At 39.8% G+C, this 26,701-nt stretch overlaps 1 protein-coding gene across 2 annotated transcripts in view; it reads left to right on the forward strand.

Moving 5' to 3' along the window:
• The window catches only part of anapc1 (anaphase promoting complex subunit 1), a 260,906-nt gene that overhangs the window by 216,814 nt on the left and 17,391 nt on the right, over positions 1–26,701 (forward strand). For both annotated transcript variants that reach the window (XM_039748373.1, XM_039748374.1), the window contains exons 39-42: positions 13,222–13,308; positions 19,528–19,645; positions 21,362–21,439; positions 21,521–21,588. In XM_039748373.1, coding sequence (XP_039604307.1) covers positions 13,222–13,308; positions 19,528–19,645; positions 21,362–21,439; positions 21,521–21,588 — 351 coding nt within the window. The remainder of the gene's footprint in view (positions 1–13,221; positions 13,309–19,527; positions 19,646–21,361; positions 21,440–21,520; positions 21,589–26,701) is intronic.

Consider the following 26,701-nt stretch of genomic DNA (forward strand, 5'->3'; position numbering starts at 1 on the left):
TGACAGTTGGGATCTTGGTCACTTCCTAGACCAAGATATTTCTTGTCTGGTTAACCCTTTGTGTACATGAGAACACACATAGCTTTAGAGTTGGTTTTATACTCTGGCCCTGGTCTTTGCCTCACCACAATTTTATTGCCGAGGTCTACAGAGAGTTCTTTGGACTTCAATACTTGATATTTGACCTGACATTGACAGTGAATCATGGGACATGATATATACAGGCCTGAGTGCCTTTCTAAATTATTTGCAATCATTTAATTTTCCCAAAGTCAAGTTTTTAGACACATCTCAATGATAATTAATGTAAATGAGATGTGCTTGATCACAGCGTGGTGTCAGAATACTTATATGAACAAGAGATTTTAGTTTTTGATTTTTTAAAATAATTTTAATAGTTTTAATGATGCAAATAAGACAGACAATGTAGCGTAGTGGTTAAGATTTTGGACTTCAAGCGTTGAGGTTGTGGGTTTAAATCCTGCCACTGACACTGTGTGACCATAAGCAAGTCACTTGGAAAATCAAAATAAATATAACCAATTGTATCATAAATGTTGCAAGTCATCTTGGTTAAAGGCATCAGCTAAATAAGTAAATGTAATAAATTTGAAAAACTTACTGAGAGTGTTTTTTCACTTTGTCATTATGGATTATTGAATTTGGAGTGAAGGTTCAACAAACCTTCGATGAAGAGCAAAAACTTTGGACGACGTTTTCCCTTGCCCGGACGTGGGTCACCGGGGCCCCCCTCTGGAGCCAGGCCTGGAGGTGGGGCTCGATGGCGAGCACCTGGTGGCCGGGCCTGCACCCATGGGGCTCGGCCGGGCACAGCCCAAGAGGTAACGGGTCCTCCTCCCCATGGGCTCACCACCTATGGGAGGGGCCAAGGAGGTTGGGTGCAGTGTGAGTTGGGTGGTGGCGAGGCGGGACCTTGGCGGTCTGATCCTCGCTACAGAAACTGGCTCTTGGGACGGGAATGTCACCTCTCTGAAGGGGAAGGAGCCTGAGCTAGTGCGCAAGGTCGAGAGGTTCCGGCTAGATATAGTCGGACTCACCTCGACGCACAGCTTGGACTCTGGAACCAATCTCCTTGAGAGGGGCTGGACTCTCTACCACTCTGGAGTTGCCCCCGGTGAGAGGCGCCGAGCAGGTGTGGGCATACTTATTGCCCCCCGACTTGGAGCCTGTGCATTGGGGTTTACCCCGTGGACGAGAGGGTGGCCTCCCTTCATCTTCGGGTGGGGAAGGGTCCTGACTGTTGTTTGTGCATATGCGCCGAACAGCAGTTTGGAGTATCCACCCTTTTTGGAGTCTCTGGAGGGTTGCTAGAGGGCATACCTTCTGGGATTCCCTCGTTTTGCTGGGAGACTTCAATGCTCACGTGGGCAATGACAGTGAGACCTGGAAGGGCGTGATTGGGAGGAATGGCCCCGATCTGAACCGCGTGTTTTGTTATTGGACTTCTGTGCTCGCATGGATTGTCCATAACGAACACCATGTTCAAGCATAAGGGTGTTCATATGTGCACTTGGCACCAGGACACCCTAGGCCTCAGGTCGATGATCGACTTTGTGGTCGTCGCCGGACTTGGGCCATATGTATTGGACACTCGAGTGAAGAGAGGGGCGGAGCTGTCAACTGATCACCACCTGGTTGGCTTTGATGGTGGGGGAAGATGCCGGTCAGACCTGGTAGGCCCAAACGTGTTGTGAGGGTCTGCTGGGAATGGCTGGCAGAGTCCCCTATCAGAAGTAGCTTCAACTCCCACCTCCGGCAGAACTTCAACCACGCCCCGAGGGAGGTGGGGACATTGAGTCCAATGGGCCATGTTCCGTGCCTCTATTGTTGAGGCGGCTGACCGGAGCTGTGGCCGCAAGGTGGTCGGTGCCTGTCGTGGCGGCAATCCCCAACCCGTTGGTGGACACCGCGTGAGGGATGCCGTCAAGCTGAAGAAGGAGTCCTATAGGACTTTTTGTCCTGTGGGTCTCTGGAGGCAGCTGATAGGTACCGCAGGCCAAGCGAACGCGCTTCGGTTGTTGCTGAGGCAAAATCTCGGGCATGGGAGGAGTTTGGAGAGGCCATGGAGAACGACTTTCGGACGGCTTCGAGGAGATTCTGGTCCACCGTCCGCGTCTCAGGAGGGGAAGCAGTGCAGTGTCAACACCGTATATGGTGGGGATGGTGCGCTGCTGACCTCACTTCGACGCTAGGGTCGGTGGGAGGAGTACTTCAAGACCTCCTCAATCCCACTAACATGCCTTCCAATGAGGAAGCAGAGCCTGGGGACTCTGAGGTGGGCTCTCCCATCTCTGGGACGGAAGTCACCGAGGTGGTCAAAAAACTCCTTGGTGGCAGGGCCCCGGGGTGGATGAGATACCCCGAGTTCCTTAAGGCTCTGGATGTTGTAGGACTGTCTTGGTTGACACGCCTCTGCAACATCGCATGGACATCGGGACAGTGCCTCTGGATTGGCAGACCGGGGTGGTGGTCCCCTCTTTAAAAGGGGACCGGAGGGTGTGTTCCAACTATAGAGGGATCACACTCCTCAGCCTCCCTGGAAAAGTCTATTCGGGGTTCTGGAGAGGAGGGTCCGTCGGATAGTCAACCTCGGATTCAGGAGGAACAGTGTGGTTTTCGCCCTGGTCGCGAACAGTGGACCAGCTCTTCACCCTTAGCAGAGTCCTGAGGGTGCATGGGAGTTTGCCCACCGGTCTACATGTGTTTTGTGGACTTGGAAAAGGCATTCGACCGTGTCCCTCGGGAATCCTGTGGGGGTGCTCGGGAGTATGGGGTACCGGACCCCTGATAAGAGCTGTTCGGTCTCTGTACAACCGTGTCAGAGCTTGGTCCGCATTGCCGCAGTAAGTCGAGCCCGCTTCCAGTGAGAGTTGGACTCCGCCAGGGCTGCCCTTTGTCACCGATTCTGTTCATAACTTTTATGGACAGAATTTCTAGGCGCAGCCAGGGTGTTGAAGGGGTCCGGTTTGGTGGACTCAGGATTGGGTCACTGCTTTTTGCAGATGATGTTGTCCTGTTTGCTTCATCAGCTCTCTCTGGATCGGTTCGCAGCTGAGTGTGAAGCAGCTGGGATGAGAATCAGCACCTCCAAATCCGAGCATGGTCCTCAGCCGAAAAGGGTGGAGTGCCCTCTCAGGGTTGGGGAGAGATCCTGCCCCAAGTGGAGGAGTTCAAGTATCTCGGGGTCTTGTTCACGAGTGAGGGAAGAATGGAGCTGAGATCGACAGGCGGATCGGTGCGGCATCCGCAGTGATGCGGCTCTGCATCGGTCTGTCGTGGTGAAAAGGAGCTGAGCCGTAAGGCAAAGCTCTCAATTTACCAGTCGATCTACGCTCCTACCCTCACCTATGGTCATGCGCTATGGGTAGTGACCGAAAGAATGAGATCGCGAATACAAGCGGCTGAAATGAGTTTCCTCCGCAGGGTGTCTGGGCTTTCCCTTAAAGATAGGGTGAGAAGCTCAGTCATCCGGGAGGGGCTCAGAGTAGAGCCGCTGCTCCTCCGCATCGAGAGGAGTCAGATGAGGTGGCTCGGCATCTGATCAGGATGCCTCCTGGGCGCCTCCCTGGTGAGGTGTTCGGCACGCCCAACCGGGAGGAGGCCCCGGGGAAGACCCAGGACACGCTGGAGGGACTATGTCTCCCGGCTGGCCTGGGAACGTCTTGGGATTCTCCCGGAAGAGCTGGAAGAAGTGGCCGGGGAGAGGGAAGTCTGGGCCTCTCTGCTTAAGCTGCTGCCCCCGCGACCCAACCTCGGATAAGCGGAAGAGGATGGATGGATGAATTTGGAGTGCTGGGAAAAAAAATAATTTATATGTTTAAAATTTAAATTTACAACACAAAGTGTGCAGAAAGTGAGGGGCTAAATACTTTGTGAATGCACTGTATGTACACACCTACCAAGTCTCTTATGTGAATTAAAATGGTATTTAAAAGTATTTTTAGGACACTGTGTTAATTAGAAGTTGCTACTAATGTTATTCTCATTGCATTAATATTTGCTAGTGAGTTAGTGGTGATTATCGTATTAGACCTAGTGTCTAGATAAAGCAGTTGATATGCATTGAATTTTCACCAAGGAAACCTTCAACCTGTCTCTGATTTTTGCACCTTGAAGTGCAGTTATTGCATGTCTACATATATTCCACCTTGCTGCTCCCAAGTTTCAGCTAGCAAACATTTTTCCTTAAGTTATTTTAATTATTAGCTAAGAGCATGCTGCAACTTCACAGTGTTATATGTGCAGTTAGTGATGAAAGAAACAATTTGCACAAAATTGAATTCACCGCGAAACTCAGCATTTCACATTGCAAAAACATTTGTAAAATAAATGGCATTTCATTTCTTGTAAAATTTGTGCCATAGACACAAGAATAATAGTTATTTCCTGTCTGTAAGAGTTTCCAACTATAAATAATGCACACATTTGAATATGATTTAGTGTAAATTGTCACAAAAATATTTGAAAAAATCATAGTAATTATTCTGTATAAGAAATACCCAGGTGTTATGCATCAATCAGAGGACCCGAACAATAGATTTCAACCAATGAGATGAACCTTTTCTCAAATCGAGCAAACGTGAGCTACAGGCTGAAAATTGGAAACAGCATTACACCGCTGTTCTGTTTTGGGTTTTTTTTTATTGCGTGCTCTCACATATTCACAAAACAACAGCAAATATCTGCAAGTGAATGTGACATCTGCACTGATACATAGATGTCCATATATGAATATAACGAGACACATCTGAGGGGGCATAAACAACTATAAGTCTCTCAAACATGCATGGCGTATCACCATACAAAGAGTAGCAGACCATCATTGAGCATAGTTTTCTCTTATTTTCTGGAGAAAATGGCTTCAAATAGACCAAAACGCACAACTGTAAGTGCCTGCACAATAATAGGCTCCTTAGCCATAATACCTGGCGATAATATGATACCTTGGTTAAAGCTATTGACAAAACAGTAAACTTTGTGAGTTGGAATGTCAGAGGGCTCAGTTATGATCTCAAGAGAAAAAAGTATTTTCTCACCTAATAAGTCTATTGTAAATGCCATGTGGATAATAAGACATTTTGTTCTGAAATGTATGATAAGAGAATTTTTCCAAAAATGTATTTGCATGTACTCCTAATATGATCACTAACAAAACTATAATGGCCATGGTCTTAAATTGTGTTTTCAATCCATACTTAGATAGGTCGTCAACTACAGTGGAAATAACACATTTAATACTGCAAAATAACCTCACAGTTTGTTGTGGATAACAACTTAATCAAATCCATTGAGATTTTTAAATCCTAACTCAAGAGCATATCCCTTTTTCTCACGAAAATTATTCTTTACTCAAGAATTATTTTTTATATATAATAATTTACTGCCAACTATCAAATTTTGCAAGTTAGACATTATCTCTTATCATGCCCCTCTGATCATGGAGCTTAAATCATTATGCCCTACAAACTCATTTCATAGCTGGCATCTTAACCCAATGTTATTAGCATATGAGAACTATACAGAATTCATCTACTAGCAAATTGATTATTTGTTTAGAAAAAAGTGCATTATTTCAGGTCTCAGCAGGAATAATCTGAGAACCTCTGAAGGCTTTTTTAAGAGGACAGATTATTTCATATCTTCACATATATCTATCCCACATCAATAAATAGGAGACAAAGGCATTAATCAGTGAAATTACCGGAATTGATCAAGAATGCAGCACGTCTCCTTTACAGACAAAGACAAGTTTTACAATCAGAATTTAACCTCTTGACAACAAAAGAAATGTAACAGCTCATATTTAAATTGTGACATCATTACTATGAGCACGAAGAGAAAGCTAATAAGATCTTAGCTCAACAAATCCACCAGCCAGAACGTTTACAACTCAATAACAGAAATTACCAACACAATTGGAGTTAAAATTATTGACCATAGAAATATAACGAACGCATTTAGGGAGTACTATAAGTTCTTGTATTCCACTTAGTTTAAAGAAGACAAGACAAAATGTAATGAGTTTTGATGCATTACAAATGCCACAGAAGATACTCTTAGTGCTGAGGATTGGCCAAATGCCAGGCATTAATTACTGTCTTTCAAAAGAAAAATAAGGATTTATTACAGTTGACATCATACAGATCAGTTTCACTTCTTAATAATAATGATAAGATACTCTCCAAAATTCTAACTAAAAGAATTGAGAAAGTGCTTCCCTCTGTAATATCATAAGACCAAACTGGATATATTAAATGTAGAAACTTGCCTGGTCTGCAATAGAAATAAAATCTTGCTGTACTTCATGTGACTACTTTGTGCCCCGGTAAATACAAATTATCTTAGATATACTAATAATCCAAATGTTCACCAATTACTCTGAATATAGAACCAATGCAAGATGCACTTTAAGACAGAGAAGTTTTTATCTATTGCACCTCAACATGACAATCATATTTTTCTACCCTCTTAAAACTACACAGTATTTAATATTTGGAAAACATCTGGGATTTAAACACTTAGAGAATTCTATATAAATAATGCTTTTGCATCCTTTAAACAATTTCACTTTAAATTTAAATTCCCATTAACACAGTTCTTCCACTATTTGCAAATTAGAAACTTTGCTAAAAGGAACCTGCTCAATTTTCCTTACCTCCCACCTATTTTTAGTCCAGAAGAAATGCTGATCAGTCTTGAACACTCGGACAGCATCTCAATAATATATAAAAAACATATTAAAGTCCCTTCTTCCAAAGATCCCAGGGTATGTCGGGGAAAGGATCTTTCAATTAATATCTTGGAAAAGGAGCAGATGGCAGCCATGCACAGAATACACTCTAGCTTCATATGTGCAAAGCATTCAGTTATTCAGTTTAAAATCTTTTATCAATCACCTTTATCTTGTATAAAATTGTCCAAAATGTATCCAGGGCAAGATTCAACCTGTGAACATTGTAATCTAGCTCTAGCTGCACTTGGCCACATGTGTTGAGCGTGCACCAAATTAACATCACTCTGGACAAAAATCTTTGAATACCTTTCAGACAGCCTTGGTGTCAGAATCATTCCTAACCCATTAACAGCTGTGTTTGATGTACTCCTGGATGGGCTTATAGTGGAGAAGGACAAATTGATTGTAATTGCCTATAGCACACTACTAGCACGTAGACTTTTCTTGCTCAACTGGAAGAACCCCAACTCACCTTTAATAAGTCATTGGGTATCTGATGTTCTATACTTTTTGAAATTGGAAAAAAAAATAATTCCCACTTAGATGATCTGTTCAAAAATGTAAAAAAATGGCAAGATCTAATTAATAAAATTTAAGAATAATCACTTATATTGGGGATAAGGATACAGTTAGGTCCATAAATATTTGGACAGAGACAACTTTTTTCTAATTTTGGTTCTGTACATTACCACAATGAACTTTAAATTAAACAACTTAGATGCAGTTGAAGTGCAGCCTTTCAGATTTAATTCAGTGGGTTGAACAAAAACATTGCATAAAAATGTGAGGCAACTAAAGCATTTTTTTTTAAACACAGTCCCTTTATTTCAGGGGCTCAAAAGTAATTGGACAAATTAAATAACTGGAAATAAAATGTTCATTTCTAATACTTGGTTGAAAACCCTTTGCTGGCAATGACAGCCTGAAGTCTTGAACTCATGCTGGGTTTCCTCCTTTTTAATGCTCTGCCAGGCCTTTACTGAAGTGGCTTTCAGTTGCTGGCTTTTTGTGGGCCTTTCTTTCCGAAGTTTAGTCTTCAACAAGTGAAATGCATGCTGAATTGGGTTAAGATCAGATGACTGACTTGGCCATTCAAGAATTTTCCACTTCTTTGCTGTATCATGAAACGCCGCCCAATCAATTTGACTGCATTTAGCTGGATTTGAGCAGACAGTATGTCTCTGAACACCTCAGAATTCATTCGTCTGTTTCCGTCCTGTGTCACATCATCAATAAACACTAGTGTCCCAGTGCCACTGGCAGCCATGCACGCCCAAACAATCACACTGCCTCCACCGTATTTTACAGATGATGTGGTATGCTTTGGGTAATGAGATGTTCCACGCCTTCTCCATACTTTTTTCTTGCCATCATTCTGGTAGAGGTTGATCTTGGTTTCATCTGTCCAAAGAATGTTTTTCCAGAACTGTGCTGGATTTTTTTAGATGTTTTTTAGCAAAGTCCAATCTAGCCTTTCTATTCTTGAGGCTTATGAGTGGCTTGCACCTTGCAATGCACCCTTTATATTTACTTTCATGCAGTCTTCTCTTTATGGTAGACTTGGATATCGATACGCCTACCCCCTGGAGAGTGTTGTTCACTTGGTTGGCTGTTGTGAAGGGATTTCTCTTCACCATGGAAATGATTCTGCGATCATCCACCACTGTTGTATTCCGTGGAGTTCCAGGTCTTTTTGCGTTGCTGAGTTTACCAGTGCTTGCTTTCTTTTTCAGGATGTACCAAACTGTAGATTTTGCCACTCGTAATATTGTAGCAATTTCTTGGATGGGTTTTTTCTGTTTTCGCAGCTTAAGGATGGCTTCTTTCACCTGCATGGAGAGCTCCTTTGTCTGTTCACAGCAAAAATCTTCCACATGCAAGCACCACACCTCAAATCAACTCCAGGCCTTTTATCTGCTTAATTGATAATGACATAACGACGGGCTTGCCCACACCTGCCCATGAAATAGCCTTTGAGTCAATTGTCCAATTACTTTTGAGCGCCTGAAATGAAGGGATTGTGTTAAAAAATGCTTTAGTTGCCTCACATTTTTATACAATCGTTTAGTTCACCCCACTGAATTAAAGCTGAAATTCTGCACTTCAACTGCATCTGTGTTATTTCATTTAAAATTCATTGTGGTAATGTACAAAACCAAAATTAGAAAAAAGTTGTCTTTGTCCAAATATTTATGGGCCTAACTGTATTCTCCCTTCTTTGTTAAGATTTGCTGTTGGCTCCCCTCTCTTTCTCTCGGGTGGGAATTGAATTCTGGTTTGTTAAATTTGACTTGATTGTATGTAAGATTATTTTCTTTTTTATATAAGTCAGACTTGATTCTAAGGAATTTTTTTTCCTCCCCCTTCATGGAGAGTGCAGGTCTTATCCTGCAGGAATGAAGATACAGGAAAGAGTGATTGCTAGGTAATGACAGGAGAGGAGTCTTGCTTGTTCCTCTATCCCCCAAAAAATGAAAAGCCCCAAATTCACTAGGAATAATAACCTTACTTTCAGCTTTGCAAAACTGTGTGTGAAGCCAAAACTCTTGTGGGGCAGTAATATTTTTTTTCTACAAATGAACTAAAATCTTTACTTGTATTAAAAAAAAAATATATATATATTGCACGTCTAGTCCAGTTACGTGGTTACTTTCCTATTATGGACAATGAGAAAAAAATTGTTTTCTTCCCATAAATTATTTTTCTTTAATTGAATTAAATAAGATATTTGAGTTTCAAAAGCAATAATTTTCACATGTCAATGCAATTAAACAGAATTTACTCGGTTTAGAAAAGCTCTAATACATTTGTTTTAGAAAATGCATTAACATTTTGCTAACATTTTTACAGTGATAAACTGAAGCACAATGATATTTAATCACCTTTTTTTACCTTTGTTTCTATGACTTGGTAAATAAATACATAATAAACATGAATGTTGAGTATCTGCTTAGTTTCCTGTATATGCTTTAATCTATACTAATAAAAGGCAAAGCCCTCACTCACTCACTCACTCACTCACTGACTCATCACTAATTCTCCAACTTCCCGTGTGGGTGGAAGGCTGAAATTTGGCAGGTTCATTCCTTACAGCTTCCTTACAAAAGTTGGGCAGGTTTTATATCGAAATTCTACGCGTAATGGTCATAACTGGAAGCTGTTTTTCTCCATTTACTGTAATGGAGATGAGCTTGAACGCCGGGGGCGGAGTTTCGTGTGACATCATCACGCCTTCACGTAATCACGCAGTACATAGAAAACCAGGAAGACCTCCAAAAAGCGCTGAAGAAAACATGCATTATATAATTGAGAAGGCAGCTAAACAATAAGAAGCGGCGAAAGTGACATATACAACCATATTCATGAGTTCTGCTACTTCGAAACAAAGCACGATGTAAACCTACACTTTAAATTAAGTTCATAGACAGGCTGCCGCTGGCGTTTGTAATTTAGTGCCTGCCCATATAAGGCCGTCCGTCAGCGCAATCCAATAGCAAACTCCACTAAATATTCACGGGTGAAGGACTGTGCTTATGCAGAGGAAGATGAGATGGTCAGGGTGGTGTTTGGTACAAACTCAGCGAAACTGCGAGAGAAAGTTTTAAGTGCCAGGACTAAGGTAACATTAAATACAGCCATGGACATAGCACGAGATGGCACCAGCACAGCTGGGAACCTTCGATGCATGTACACCGAGTGGCTCACGGAACTGACGCAGTGCACAGATAAAAGCAACAGTTCCAAAGAGCTGAACAAAACCGAATTACACAATTGAAAAGGCAGCAAAAATATGAAGCGCCTGATACATACAAGCATATTCATAAATCCAGCTACTGCGAAACAAAGCACACGTGGAAAAAGTCAATGTCCCGCTAAAGGAAGACAGTGTAAAAAACCCGTGCATGCAGTGTGTCAGGTCTCAGATAAAGAAGAAGACGAGCTGTTTATTGATGCAGTAAGAAACGAATCGATGAATGAAACCTGTCATCTTTACAACGATTGACAAACACGGAATGTAACTTGAACACAACACATCCTACAAATACGAACCTGATTGAAAGAAATAATGATAATCAAATCCTTGATGACAGCAACACTCAGTAACACTCACAAAACAAATACTGTATATTGACAGTCATGTTACGCTATTTTTAAAATGTTCCCTTTTCTTTTCTAGCTTTTTAACACACTACTTCTCGCTGATACGGGTATATATATATGTATATATATATATATATATATATCTCCCGATCTACATACTCGAATAATGGATACTTTATTCGCCATCAATGATTGTTTTGGTAAAGCCATACTCAGTGTATTCATTAGATGAACGGTAAAAAGTAAGAGCAGGGGAGGATGACTTATTGAGGCATGCAGGCTGTAGTCTTGCCAACTCTATCTGAATTGCGCGATCACATTTAAAAAATATATATTTTCAAGTTCTATTTAGTCCATATGTGTCAAACTCAAGGGCGGGGCCACATCCGCCCGGCGTAATTATATCCGCCCGAGATCATTTTATATACTGTATTATTGTTATTAATGGCCCGGTATATGAAGCGCTGGTAACACAATAAACTACAGATCCCATAATGCAGCGCTTCAGCTGCCTTGCCGAACACTTACTGCGTTAATCAAGTCTAGCTTATGATGCTGCAAGTTATTGCGAAGCTAGCTCACACGATGCTGAAGAGAAAAGTTGATTCTGAAAATAGAGCCTTTAAAAACCGATGGGAGGCTGAGTATATGTTTACTGAACCCGTGTCTCATTTGTGGAGCTAATGTGGCTGTAATTACAGAATTTAATCTAAGACGGCACTATGAGACAAAACATCAGGGTAACCTGAATGCAATGCAGAAGATACAGAAAGCAGAAGAATTAAATAAGAATCTGACACTTCAGCGGACGTTTTACCCGTGCACAATCACAAAGTGATTTCAAGTGAAGCTGCTTTTATGGGAGACACAAATGCACCAGTGCAATTTGCCCCACTTTCCCTGTTGCCAAGTAATGTTAAACCAAGTCATCACTACGGTGTTCCCAAATCGCACTTTGCTGATAAACTGAGCGCACTGAGTTTGCACGGCGCTTTGGTGACTTTGAAGAACAAAAAGTCCGTCTACATGCGGCTCGAACCTTGTGCATGTTTGGTAGCACATATCTGTGTGAGAAGCTCTTCTCAGTGATAAAGACTAACAAAACAGCACACAGGAGTCGCCTCACTGATGAGCACCTGCAATCCATCCTGAGAATCTCCACAACACAGAACCTCACACCAAACAGAAACGAACTTGTTGCCAAAAAAGATGCCAGGCGTCCAGCTCTAAAATGACATATGAGCAAAGACAACTGAATGATTTGATTTGTTATTGCTGAAAGGAACACATTTTATTTATATTTCCAGGTTTTGTTATGCAGCATGTTCATATTTGAATTTGTATAATTTTGACAGGATATATTTTTATGGAGAGCAAAATCTTTTGGGATATTTAAAATCTAAGTTTATTTTTATATAAAATTACATAAGAGTAAAGAAATTTGAATGTTTGTTCTTTTAACGCTTACTTTATTTCTAACTTGTATAATTTAGACAGGATATATTTTTATGGAGAGCAAAATATTATAAGTTGTTTAAGGTTTGAGTTGATTTATTCACGAATAATATTCCTGTCTGTTTTACCATTCCTACCAAAGATATTTCTGTCGACTAAATAAAAATTCCTTCTATTTAAAATTTAAATAGAACTTGAACAAATCGATAGTTCATAATATCCACGCAGACTTGCACGTAAGAGCGGAGTCATCCATTTTAACAAGCAGCGTATTGCACTGATACGAAATAGCTGTGTGTGTATATATGTAGATATGTATGTATATGTATATATATGTATGTATATGTGTGTGTGTGTATATATATGTGTATATGTATAGATATGTATATATATATGTTTATGTGTGTGTGTGTAAATATATATATATATATTTATATATATGACAGCAACACTCATCACTCACAACAGTGACAAAACAATTACATTGACAATCATGTTACGTTATTTTCAAAATGTTTCCTTTTCTTTTCATTGCTTCTTTAACACACTACTTCTCCGCTGCGAAGCGCGGGTATTTTGCTAGTGTTCAATAAATGAGATATTTTTTGAATACTACAAACATTTCGTGAAAATTGAACATAGCATGAAGTTAAACATGCAGCATTTACCATTTGACACTGTAGCTATATGTTTTTGTAATTTTAATGTTACGCGTGTGGTGGACTGGCATCCTGTCCTGCACTGGTTTGTGCCATGCACCAAATGCTGCTGCAACCCAGAATCAAATTAAGCAAATTGAAGAATGTTATATTAAATTTTACTTGTTTAGAATGGACGTACACTGCTGTTTTTTATTACTATTGTCTTTATAAGATTAAAATGCATTTGTCTTTATCTATATGTTTATGCAGATACACACTGAGCACTTCCAATTCTGCTATTGCTGCTCTGCTTTGTGCATTATATCCTCATTTTCCAGCTCACAGTACTGACAACAGGTGAGTTTACGGTTTAGTTTTTTTTGTTTGTTTTTTAAATAAAATAGCTTGCTGTTACTTTTTTTTTCTTTGTTTAAATATTTTTTATTCTACTTTGTGTCAAATACTAGTTTGCATTTAGAACATACTTCATCTTTTCTTCTAAGAATGTACTACAGCATGTTAAATATGCAAGCAAAAGTTAAAAATGTCAGAGGTCTTTTCAAGTAAGTCATTCTTAAGGAGTTATTAAATTGTTTTGAATATAAAGGAAAGATGTTACATTATCGGATGTAATGCATAACATTTTAATGAAGGAAAACATTTTTTTCGTTCATGCTGAATTTGAAAGTCCATCCACCAGCTTTCATATGTATTTTTCTGGATGTGATGTTTAGTTAAATATAAATAAATGTAGGAAGGTGTTCATATAAAGTAAACTAGTTACCAACAAACATAAGAGGAAACTTTCTGGAACATGCATCAAATTCATAATTCAATCCTTATAATGATCTATCATCCTTTCTTATAATAAAACAAAGAAGTTCTCAATACTCTTAAACAATTTTTCTAAATATTGTTTCAAACTGACTTTGTAATATAGTGTTGCTAATATTGATTAAATGTTGTAACCAATTCATTACATAAAATATGAAAAAATCTGTTGAGAAACAGTTGGTTCTTTCAATTTTAAGTGGAAAATGCAGATACCAAGACACTGACCTGATCAAGTCATTGCTCTAAAATTAACAGTAATTTATAGTAATTGATTCATAATGACTAACTACTATTAAAGTAAAGTGTTTTGATTTGCTGTACTACATTTTTGGAGAAAAATTAGAGCAAAATCAACATAAGCACAGTAGACATATCTAAGTTGGTGCTATGATCAGACAAGGCCCAAATGTAGGTTTTGTATCTTGGTATGCTGAAATATGCTACTAATAGAATGGTTTCAATCTACCAGACACCTAAGAATGGAAAGTAAATTCACATATAAAAGACATGCAGATCTCAGGAGTGGCTTCAGTCTTTCCATTCCCACATTCCAATCCATTCTAAAGACTACTTTCAAGAAAATTGTCCTCTAGATAGGTTTACACATCTCAAGTGATGGAGTTGCAAGGTTGTGTTAAAGTTGTTGTTGCGCACTCTGTAAATTTGGTAATTAAAGTGCACTTTTGTTGACATCCCAAAGAGTACTAGTATCTAGTAGATTAAACATTGATTTTAGGATGAAGTTTAGTTTATGACATTCTACTTTAATAACAAAATAAACTATGAGAATAAAGTGGAAATGTCAACTTTAATCTCGACGTAAACGGCGAGAATAAAGTGTAAATGTCGAAAATAAAGTCGACATGCTGACTTTATTCTCGTAATTTGAAATTATTGATTATTATTCATTGAAATGAATATTTAATTTACTAGATTTTCTCAAACTCCGTCATAAGTTATGTAGCACATTAAATGCTTTGTGTTAAGTGCTCCCCAAGCCATGTTAATCACTATGTGCTTCTTAAACTGACTTCCTTTTGCACTAAGAGGAGGCGCAGGCAACACTCGCCACACACAGTACATTAATTTCATGATATTCCTGCTCCCTGAACATTTAGAATGCTAAGATAAATACTTGATTTAATTTTCATGATGAAATGCATTAAAGAATGTATTAATCATGTGGCCTCGCAGCAAGGGGGTCCTGGTTGTTCCCTACCTTGAATTTGCATGTTTTTCTGGTGGGTTTACTCAATGTGCTTCAGTTTCCTTTCAAAGTTATGTACGATGTGGGGTTTGTTGTGCTATATTGGCCCTGCTAATGTATGTGTTGCTCGTATTCACCCTGCGATGTGCTGGCGCCTCATTCAGGATTTGCTCCTGCCTTGCACACAATGCTTGCTGGGATGGGTGCAATCCTGAATGGATGGCATAATTAAACATGTATAACAAAGATTTTTTTTAAAGTTCTGGACACTCTGTGGTCTAAGTTTATTGCTAGTTTTAATTTCACAAAGACGTTTATCGTGTGGTGATTGGTTATGTGGAGAAAGAAAAAGGATAGAGACAGCATGCATATAATAAAAAAAGCCCCACTGAGAAGAACATCCATTGAATTCTGTGTTCATGTCTCCGACTAACTGATCATGAACCCAACATTTACACAATATGTAAGTTAAACGAATGCAATACCCATTCATACATCCAGTTTTTTGAAGCCTCGTCACACCTGCCATAAAGTTCTCTACACTGAACGTACACCTGGGTACCCCTTACTGCGAGGGAGCAGCACTACCGCCTCACTACCATGCATGTTTAATACCTGCTTTAATGCATTTCATCATGAAAATGATATCAAGTATTATCTTAGCATTCTAAATTTTCAGAGAGCAGGAATATCATGAAGTGAATGTATTCTGTGCGGTGATCCTGCCTGCACCTCCTCTTAAGTGCGGAGGAAGTCAGTTTAACGAGCGCATAGCAAATAACAACTGGGTCGGGGAACACTTAACTCAAAGCATTTAATGTGCTACATTAACATATGACGGGGTTTTTGAAAATCTAGTAGATTAAACATTGATTTTAGGATGAAGTTTAGTTTATGACATTCTACTTTAATAACAAAATAAACTATGAGAATAAAGTGGAAATGTCAACTTTAATCTCGACGTAAACGGCGAGAATAAAGTGTAAATGTCGAAAATAAAGTCAACATGCTGACTTTATTCTCTACATATAGGTTTTTTTTTTCTTCACTCTGTCCCTGATATGCTTCCGTAGGACTATGCCACAAATAGCATTATAAATGCAAGTAGCATTTTTATTAATTATGTATATAGTTTAGCAAGGTCCATATTAATGCAATTTGCTTTAATGATGGTTCAGTTGGTAAAGATGTCTCACCAAGTTGCACTTGTTTTATTTTATTTTTATTTTGTTATTTATTATTACTGGAAGTTGCACTATTTGTTTATTTTATTATTATTATTTATTAGTTTAAATATTATGCAGTTTAATGATGATAAAGTTGTTTAAAAAGTCACATTAACATGTCAGTGGACAGAGATTGGTAACATTAACAGAAAGTGTAGTTGGTTTACAAACAATATTCACTATTTATTCCTTTTCTAAGACATGTTCAGTGCAATACAACTTTTGACAAGCACCTCTGAACATTTTACTAAGTCTAAATGCCTTTTTGGATTTTAGCTTAAGTTGTTTGCAAAATTTGTTTAATAAAAAGGTTCTATGTTTTGACTGCAGCTGTCATGCAGTGTGATTCATTCTCTTCATTAGTGCCACCCCATTGAAAACTATCACTTTATGGGGCCATGCAAACTTGTATTAATACTTGTGTGCACATTAAACTGTTTTTTGTACAATGCTCGTGACAGTGGAATAAGTTATTCTTAGCCAGTCTTCTGCAGTAATTCCAGTGGAAAATGTGGTTAACATCCACTCATGCATGGGAAAAAAATACCGTTGAATACTGTGAAACCGGTATAATTTTGAAAAATACCGTGATATAGAATTTTGGTCATACCGCCCAGCACTACTAAAAGTAATGCAAGAACATGAAATTTCCTAAAGCTATAGAAAATAACAAAGCTAAATTCTAAATGCTGCCTAGAAAGATAGGCAGCCAAAATCAAACAAATTCAAATGACAAAATCAATGACCACAAACAGAGTAAAAATTTAACAAAAGAATCCACAAGGTCCAAATGGTCCAATAACTATCAGAACTTACAAACTCCAACAGGTCAATTAGAATGGGAGCTGAATAACACAAGCAGAGAATGCTAATGCTTCAGCACTAATATAAGGCATCTCAGGCCTATATACAGACCTCCACAATAGGCAGTTTTCGAAGCTATGGTATCAGGAGGTTCAACATTCAGAAAACAAGAATTTTGACAAGTGTGGTTAACATAAACAGAAGTTAAAAAGAAAAGTACAAATGATGAGTAGACTGGAAGATACTTAATAAGAAAATTAATAGCATCATTCCAGGACTTAGTTAACACCTTTGTAAGAAGTAGAATTCTACATATTTTAGTTAATTCATCAGAGAGTCAGTTATCATATTTTGTTTATTAAATATTTTTTAACAATGAGTCGTATTCAAAAATAAGTGATAATAGAATACAATTACATGCATTAGTAGACTTTACTAAGTACATGCTTTTTAACAGTGCTTTACAATGTCATGTAGTTAAAGTCCAAATAGGGTTGTGCTGGCTCAATAACTTTAAGAGACGGCAGATTCCAATACAAATGATATAAAAATGGCATTGATTCTTGTCCTGTTAGATGTTGGTTGGTATACAACTAATTGTAGTTCATATTTAATAAACATAACATTTTTGAAAGATGTACCTGAAGAGTTAAAATCCTAAGTCTCAAGGTATTTTTTTTCTTATTATCTCCCTTATGTCTTTTAACTTTCTTTAAACTTTATGACTTTCTTTAAAAGTCATAATATGGATAAATATTTTTAAATTTTCCTTGCACCATTATAAACCCCAGTAAGAACTATCTAAGAACCAGACTAATCCATGCAATTGGTGGTAGTGAAGGCCAATTTTAAAATAAGGTATTTGTGACATCATTCAGTTAAATATTTTGAGAATCCACAGGCCATTAACGGGGGAGTCAGTAAAGACAAAGATGTGACTTGACCTGTTATAAATGTTAAGGCTACAACATCAATAGTAATAATTTAATTTGGCTACATTCAGTATCCCCCTACGATTGACAATACTTTGTGCTTGAGCCCATAAATTTGTCACTGGTATAGAAGTATTCAGCAGCAGAAGATAAAGATAGAAGATAGTAATAATGCTTTTATTTAAACAAAGCATTAGAAACCTGAGCATGTTTGAGGACCCTGATCTTTTGTCTTTTACATGCATCAGCGCAAAGATACTGCGTATGTGTTGAAACTACAAAATTATAGGCTGATTTAGTTTTTGTTTCCCACTTTGATTTATTTATGCAGGTTTGGAATTGCTACTAGTTAGTTATAAATAATTTACCTGAAACTTGTATTGTTTCATTTTACATAAAACTATAACCACAACAGTAACAACATGGCAAAGTGCTGCGTGTTGATTTTGTACTTTAACAGTAATGATCAAATAATTATAATCCAAAAACACCATAGCATAGGAGATGCAGACATGGCAGAATAAATTGAAATGATAATGCCCAATGTTACAGTAATGTTTTAAGTCCATTGCTAAACACAGATTTATTTTGAAGTATAAGTATTTCACAAATGGGCTTATAATAAAACTTTTCATTCACTACATTCAATAAATTGATTAATCAGTCTGTTCACGGTTACACTAGACTTAATAAAAAAGTTCTCTTGTTTGAAAAACTTTCTAACATCATGCTTTGAGTGGACAACATGATATTGAATTCTCTGCATGCTTTAACATAAGCACAGTAAACTGGAATTGTGGGAAAAAGTTTGAAGATAATTGTACTTTCTGGTTATATCAGATTAGTTTATTTTGGGGATTAAATGAAAAGCGTACTATATGTGTATGTTATATTGGGCTTGTTCATTGTGCTGCTTTGCAGCAATTATGATATTGTTGTCGCTGTCGACTACCCATGGGGCTGATGAGTTAAGTATCAATCTAACTTTAAAAACAGTCTGTAGCAACATGAAGATTTGCCATCAACTCTTTTTTCTAGCATCGATCAAATTGAGCTCCCAACACTGTGATATAGAAGTGCTACTATTTCTTAATTTGATTTTTCATGTTTTTTCCTGCCCATTTCTTTAGGATGTTTTTTTCATAAAAGAACTGACAGGAAAAAAGACACTTTGACATGTCAACTACTTTTCTCTTTGAGGAATATAATTAGGGGCAAAGTTTATGCACAGTGTTAAGCACTGCTTTTATATATACAAAAAAAGGATGGGCAGCATATAAGGGGTGAGCAGGTGTGCTAAAGTTCTACAGTATGTAGAAGCACGATTACATGGAAACTGCATGCAAGCAAAAGGAGAAGAAAAATGCTTCAGAAGGGTACATTTTAGATATTAGTTTACTTTTGAGTAAGTTAATTGTTCTGTGGTGGTGCTGTTTTAGAATGAAGCCAAAGCCATTATATGGTTTGTAAGTTGTTAAGAGGAGAAGTTTGGAAAGAATGTAATAATTTTTAGGTTGTTGTCTTTTTAAGCAACACAAGTGAGAAGTCAATTAAACATTATTTCTTTCTTCAGATATCATCTTCAGGCGTTAAGACATCTGTATGTACTGGCTGCAGAGCCTCGACTGCTTGTTCCTGTTGATGTTGATACAAATACACCTTGTTATGCACTTCTGGAAATTACATATAAGGTAATTCTTTGTAACTACTTGTTTCACTTTTGCTGTCTACCCTTTAGTATATCAGGTCTCATAGGACCCTATGGCCAGTTGTCATCTGGTAGATTTTCCTCTTCATTGGACACTTTTTAAGTAATTATTTTTAGAATAGGAATTTTGAGTGTTTTCTAAGTGTATGCCCCATTACATAAAATACTGATGTAGACTCTTAATCTGACAAATTAACCACATCGCATGTTCACATGATCTATCAGAAGCCTGTAGTATTTTTTAAAAATATTTTGTACTGAATCCAACCTTGCTTCCTCAACACCTTTAAAGAGCAAGAAATTAGGTGATTTGTTGTGAGATGCATACTCCAAAAAGATAACACAAGTTCTACATGTTTAATGAAATGACAATATATTAAATGAATTGACAAATTCTAAATTAAGTTTTGAACACTTCGTCATTATTGAATTTATTGTTTTCTGATTTTAAGTAAAACCTCATTTTCCCATTATGTTATCCTATGTAGATTATTACTCATTCAGTTGAGCAAAGTAAAAATGATGTGGCAGTTAAACAGTGCAAGTTACTACAATGCATTATTCATCAAGTAATAAAATCATTTGGGTTCTGTTACAAGAATTATTTTGAACCCAAAAATATCTGAAGAATAAACATGCATTTATTCTAGTGAAGTCTTATCTAAGGGTATTCCAAAAGCATATGATCTAGAGTCAGGAGCCTATGAACAGCACTCACAATTAGAATCTGGACCTGGTACATTTAGGATAGCGTAATTTAAATTGCCTCTAAAATAGATGATTGTTGTTCATTATCTGAGATATTAGTTGAAAATCCTAATTCCCAGTGCTATTCCTGATTTTCTAGGATTACATTCGTTTGGAAAAACTGGTAGAATTTGGAAATGGTGCCTGTATATTCCTCATTGACTAAATAGCAGATATTGAAAGATGATTAGGAAAATTGGTCACGTTTTCTTTAGCAGTCTTTAATTTGCATGTAATAAATGTTACATGTTGATGAAAGAATATATTTGAGGTACAGTTCATGAAAGGATTCAAACATATTGTCAGTTATAAAAATGCCAGACTATAGTTATAAATTGCGTGGGATAGTGAAAATGTGATTATCTTCTAAAGGTACAATTGACAGTTGGAAAAAAAAAATCAAATACCTCCTGCACAGGTACTCAATTCTAAGTGAGTGCTGAACCACTGGATTTCATCTTATTTGGCATTGCTATGTCTAGTTTTGAATGTATAGGTGATATAATTACATCTGAAGGTATTTCGGCAATATTCAATCCAATATTTTAAATGTAGGTATTCTTTGAAGACATCTTGTCTGTTAACAGGATAATGACCTCGGGCCTAAGTGCAGCAGCTTCCTGGCATGGCTGAATAGGACATGCTTGATGTTATGTTAAAGTAGCTAGTAATCAGTCCTGATGAGAATTCTGTTTCATTCAAGGTTTCTTCCAAAGCCTCAAAAACTACAATGAGATATAATTATTCTAATGTAATGCTGCATATTCTTAACCTTCATTGTCTTTAATAAAGACTTGCAGTTAAGTATTCTGAAATGAGAGATTCATGAAGTCCAGTAGTCAGTTCAATGTTATGGACAACCAGGCAGCACGCCTTGTTAACACCTGAAAATAACACTCTTGACGTTTATTATTTAAACAGGTTTTTTGATTATTTTTTTACTAACTTTAAGGAAACTCAGTGGTACAAGGAAACTACAGTTGAACGGATGGCACCTACACTACTACCAGAGCTCCATCTTTTGAAACAGGTTAGTAACTTCTTTGCAACACGTTTGAAGATTGTAATGTTCTTAAAGAGTTTCATGAAGTTGTTTCTTATGTGTTAATAGGTAAGAGTTAAAGGACCACGATATTGGGAATTGACTATTGATGTTAGCAACGGAACAAGTCATTTACAGTGAGTATAATGAAAGCTCATATTTTTTGCATATGGTATATTTGTCCAGGTATATTTGTATGAACCTTTACCTACAAATTTTGAAACGGCAGTAGGATCAAGGTAGGGAATAACATTCAGTAGGATTCTACAGTGTTGAAGTATACACATATACCCTTTCCCAACAAGTGGTATCCTATACATGAATCATGCTGGAGTTCAACACCCTGTGAGGCCACACTTCTGTGTAAGGTAGTGCTATTAGATGATGATATCAACTGTCACAACATAATGAGCACTAATAAGTTATATGTAAATTGGTAAGAGTTGCATATCCTCAAAGGCACAGATAAAATGACAAGTTAGTCCTTGATATTTTATATCTATGTAATTTTATCCAACATCGCATTTATAAATGTCATGTTAACTAAAAATATGAGTTTGTTGGTCACTGATTTAGTAATGTAATATGTCCTTTTTTGTCCAATATGTGGTTTTGTTAATCATATCCGTGACTCATAGACATATGTCATTATATTTAATTTACACAAAACAAATTAGTGTAGTTTAAACTCACTGTATGCAGTCAATCAGTATCTACAGTAAGGGAATTGAATAGCTGTGTAAAATGGCGTGGACACTGTTTTTCTGAATAGTTTAATAATAAATAAATAAACAAGTGTTTCAAAGCTCTAAAAAAGCTAAATACGTACCATTTAAAAGAACTAAGATCTTAAATAGGATATTGATCTTAAAACAAGCAAGTATTACTAACTAACTGACACTTAATATAGCAACATGCTTTCTAAACCTTTAAATGCTACAAAAACAACTATGCTTCATTAACATTGGAGTCTTATAGAATGCAAGTTACTATTGTTTGTGTGAATTTTTACTTCAGGAATGCAAGGCCTGCATTCAGATTAGTAACAACAACTTACCTTTAATTACTACCAAAAGGGTTTCTATAAAGCACTAAATTAAGGGTCTGAATACTGTTATGAATGAGAAATTTCAGTTTTTGATTTTTAATAAATTTGTGAACCTTCCTGAGAACAAAGACAGATACAATTTGATTTGTCCCCTGGGAGATTTTGGCGTTTTACAGAAACTAGATAGATAGACAGACAGACAGACACAGACACACACACACACAATGGCTTAAAGAAAGAAAAAAATTCTGACTTGGCAGTTACATTTATAGTAAGGCATTGACTCAGTGGGCTTCTCTTGAAGTGATGTTACGGGCCAAGCAAACCATCCATCCATCCTCTTCCACTTATCTGAGGTCGGGTTGCAGGGGCAGCAGCTTGAGCAGAGAGGCCCAGACTTCCCTCTTCTCCGGCCACTTCTATCTCTTCAAGGAGAATCCCAAGGTGTTTCCAGGCCAGCCAGGAGACATAGTCCGTCCAGCGTGTCCTGGGTCTTCCCAGGGACATCCTCCTGGTTGGACGTGCCCAGAACACCTCACCAGGGAGGCGTCCAGGAGGCATCCTGATCAGATGCCCGAGCCACCTCATTTGACACCTCTCGATGCGAAGGAGCAGTGGCTCTACTCTGAGCCCCTCCCGGATGACTGAGCTTCTCACCCTATCTTTAAGGGAAAGCCTAGACACCCTGCGGAGGAAACTCATTTCAGCCGCTTGTATTCGTGATCTCTTTCTTTCAGTCACTACCCATACCTCATGACCATAGGTGAGGGTAGGAACGTAGATCAACTGGTAAATTGAGAGCTTTGCCTTACGGCTCAGCTCCTTTTTCACCACGACAGACCGATGCAGAGCCTGCATCACTGCGGACGCCGCACTGATTTGCCTGTTGATCTCATGCTCTATTCTTCCCTCACTCGTGAACAAGACCCCGAGATACTTGAACTCCTCCACTTGGGGCAGGATCTCTCCTCCAACCCTGAGAGGGCACTCCTCCCTTTTCCAGCTGAGGACCATGGTCTCGGATTTGGAGGTGCTGATTCCCATCTGAGCCACTTCATACTCAGCTGCAAACCGATTCAGAGAGAGCTGAAGATCATGGCCTGATGAAGCAAACAGGACAACATCATCTGCAAAAAGCAGTGACCCAATCCTGAGCCCATAAAACCAGACCCCCAAAAAATACCCTGGCTGCGCCTAGAAATTCTGTCCATAAAAGTTATGAACAGAATCGGTGACAAAGGGCAGCCCTGGCAGAGTCTAACTCTCACTGGGAACGGGTTCGACTAACTGCCGGCAATGCGGACCAAGCTGTGACACCGGTTGTACAGGAACCGAACAGCTCTTATCAGGGGGTCCGGTACCCCATACTCCCGGAGCACCCCCCACAGGATTCCCCAAGGGACACGGTCGAATGCCTTTTCCAAGTCCACCAAACACATGTAGACTGGTTGGGCAAACTCCCATGCACCAGGATTCTGCTAAGGATGTAGAGCTGGTCCACTGTTCCGCGACCCGGACGAAAACCACACTGTTCATCCTGAATCCAAGGTTCTACTATCCGACGGACCCTCCTCTTCAGAACCCCCGAATAGACTTTTCCAGTGAGGCTGAGGAGTGTGATTCCTCTGTAGTTGGAACACACCCTCTGGCCCCCATTTTTAAAGAGGGGGACCACCACCCCGGTCTGCCAATCCAGAGGCACTGTCCCCGATGTCCATGCGATGTTGCAGAGACGTGTCAACCAAGACAGTCCTACAACATCCAGAGCCTTGAGGAACTCCAGGTGTGTCTCATCCACCCCCGGGGCCCTGCCACCAAGGAGTTTTTTGACCACCTCTGTGACCTCAGCCCACCTCTGAGTCCCCAGGCTCTGCTTCCTCATTGGAAGGCGTGTTAGTGGGATTCAGAAGGTCTTCAAAGTACTCCCCCCACGACCCACAACGTCCCGAGTCGATGTCAGCAGCGCACCATCCCCACCATATACAGTGTTGACACTGCACTGCTTCCACCTCCTGAGACTCCGGACGGTGGTCCAGAATCTCCTGGAAGCCGTCCGAAAGTTGTTGTCCATGGTCTCCCCAAACTCCTCCCATGCCCGAGTTTTTGCCTCAGCAACCACCAAAGCTGCATTCCGCTTGGCCTGTCGGTACCTATTAGCTGCCTCCAGAGTCCCACAGGACAAAAGGGTCCAGTAGGACTCCTCCTTCAGCTTGACGGCATCCCTCGCCGCCGGTGTCCACCAACGGGTTCGGGGATTGCCGCCACGACAGGCACGGACTACCTTACGGCCACAGCTCCGGTCAGCCGCCTCAACAATAGAGGCACGGAACATGGCCCATTCGGACTCAATGTCCCCCCACCTCCCTCGGGACGTGGTCGAAGGTGGGAGTTGAAGCTACTTCTGACAGACGTTCCCAGCAGACCCTCACAACACATTTGGGCCTACCAGGCCGAACCGGCATCCTCCCCCACCATCAAAGCCAACTCACCACCAGGTGGTGATCAGTTGACAGCTCCGCCCCTCTCTTCACCCGAGTGTCCAAGACATGTGGCCGCAAATCGATCATCGAACTGAGGCCTAGGGTGTCCTGGTGCCAAGTGCACATATGAACACCTCTATGCTTGAACATGGTGTTCGCTATGGACAATCCGTGACGAGCACAGAAGTCCAATAACAAAACACCGCTCGGGTTCAGATCGGGGGGGCCATTCCTCCCAATCACGCCCTTCCAGGTCTCACTGTTATTGCCCACGTGAGCATTGAACTCTTCCAGCAGTACAAGGGAGTCCCCAGAAGGTATGCCCTCTAGCACTGCGCCTAGGGACTCCAAAAAGGGTGGGTACTCCAAACTGCTTTTTGGCGCATACGCACAAACAACAGTCAGGACCCATCCCCCCAAAAGGTGGTGGGGAGGCTACCCTCTAGTCCACCGGGGTAAACCCCTATGTACAGGCTCCAAGTTGGGGGGCAATAAGTATGCCCACACCTGCTCGGTGCCTCTCACCGGTGGCAACTCCAGAGTGGTAGAGAGTCCAGCCGCTCTCAAGGAGATTGGTTCCAGAGTCCGAGCTGTGCGTTTAGGTGAGCCCTACTATATCTAGCTGGAACCTCTCGACCTCACGCACTAGCTCAGGCTCCCTTCCCCTTTAAAGAGGTGACATTCCACGTCCCAAGAGCCAGCTTCTGTAGCCGAGAATCGGATCGCCAAGGTCCCCGCCTTCGGCCACCACCCAACTCACACTGCACCCGACCTCCTTGGCCCCTCCCATAGGTGATGAGCCAATGAAAAGGGGCACCCACGTTGCCTCTTCGGGCTGTGCCCGGCCAAGCCCCATGGGTGCAGGCCCGGCCACCAGGCGCTCGCCATCGAGCCCCACCTCCAGGCCTGGCTCCAGGCGAGAGAAAACGCCATCCCAATGATCCTAGGAGCTCTGTTGTCCGGGATTTTATGCCCCTGGTCGGGCCACCCAAGGCAAACTGGTCCTAGGTGAGGGATGAGACAAACAGCGGTTCAATAGACCTTCTATCAGGAATAAAAAATTTGGACGCCGTTTTCCCTCGCCCAGCAAACCGTAGTATAGAAAATTGTACTGGTCATCATAGAGTTATGGAATACAGTATGTGAAGAATGTCATTACCCAGATTTAAGGAACACCGTCTCATAAGAAAAAAGATCCTGCTGTTTTCTTTCTTATATAAATTATTTCTTCTGTGTTATGAGAATAGTCCAACCTGTCATTGATGTGGAACCCCCAAGTACATGTAGGAGTGCACCACCTCTACATCCACTCTCTGAATAGTAGCCGGACATAGGTGCTGTTTGGTGTGGCAAAAATCAATAACTAGTTCCCTGGTTTTGCTGATACTAATTTGTAGACCATTATTTCTGTACCAAGGAGCAGTTTTCTACCTAACTGCTATATTCATAACCCTTATCAATATACATCTGAGAATTTCTTCAAGTAACATGACATGGTGTTATATTTATTGTATGAGGTGTATAGAGTAAAAAAGCGGTGCCACACTGTTGCTTATAATAATACCGGAGACACAATCCTTGAGGCTCACAAACTGCAGTCAGCTAGACAGACAGTCTATCATCCATGGGTTATTGAATGTCGATTAATTGGCAAAAATGGTAAATGTATTTCTTCTAAATTAAAACTCCAACACAATAAAATGTGTAGAAAGTAGAGGGTTC

This window comes from Polypterus senegalus, chromosome 3, assembly GCF_016835505.1.
Source record: "Polypterus senegalus isolate Bchr_013 chromosome 3, ASM1683550v1, whole genome shotgun sequence".
Taxonomy (NCBI): Eukaryota; Metazoa; Chordata; class Cladistia; order Polypteriformes; family Polypteridae; genus Polypterus; species Polypterus senegalus.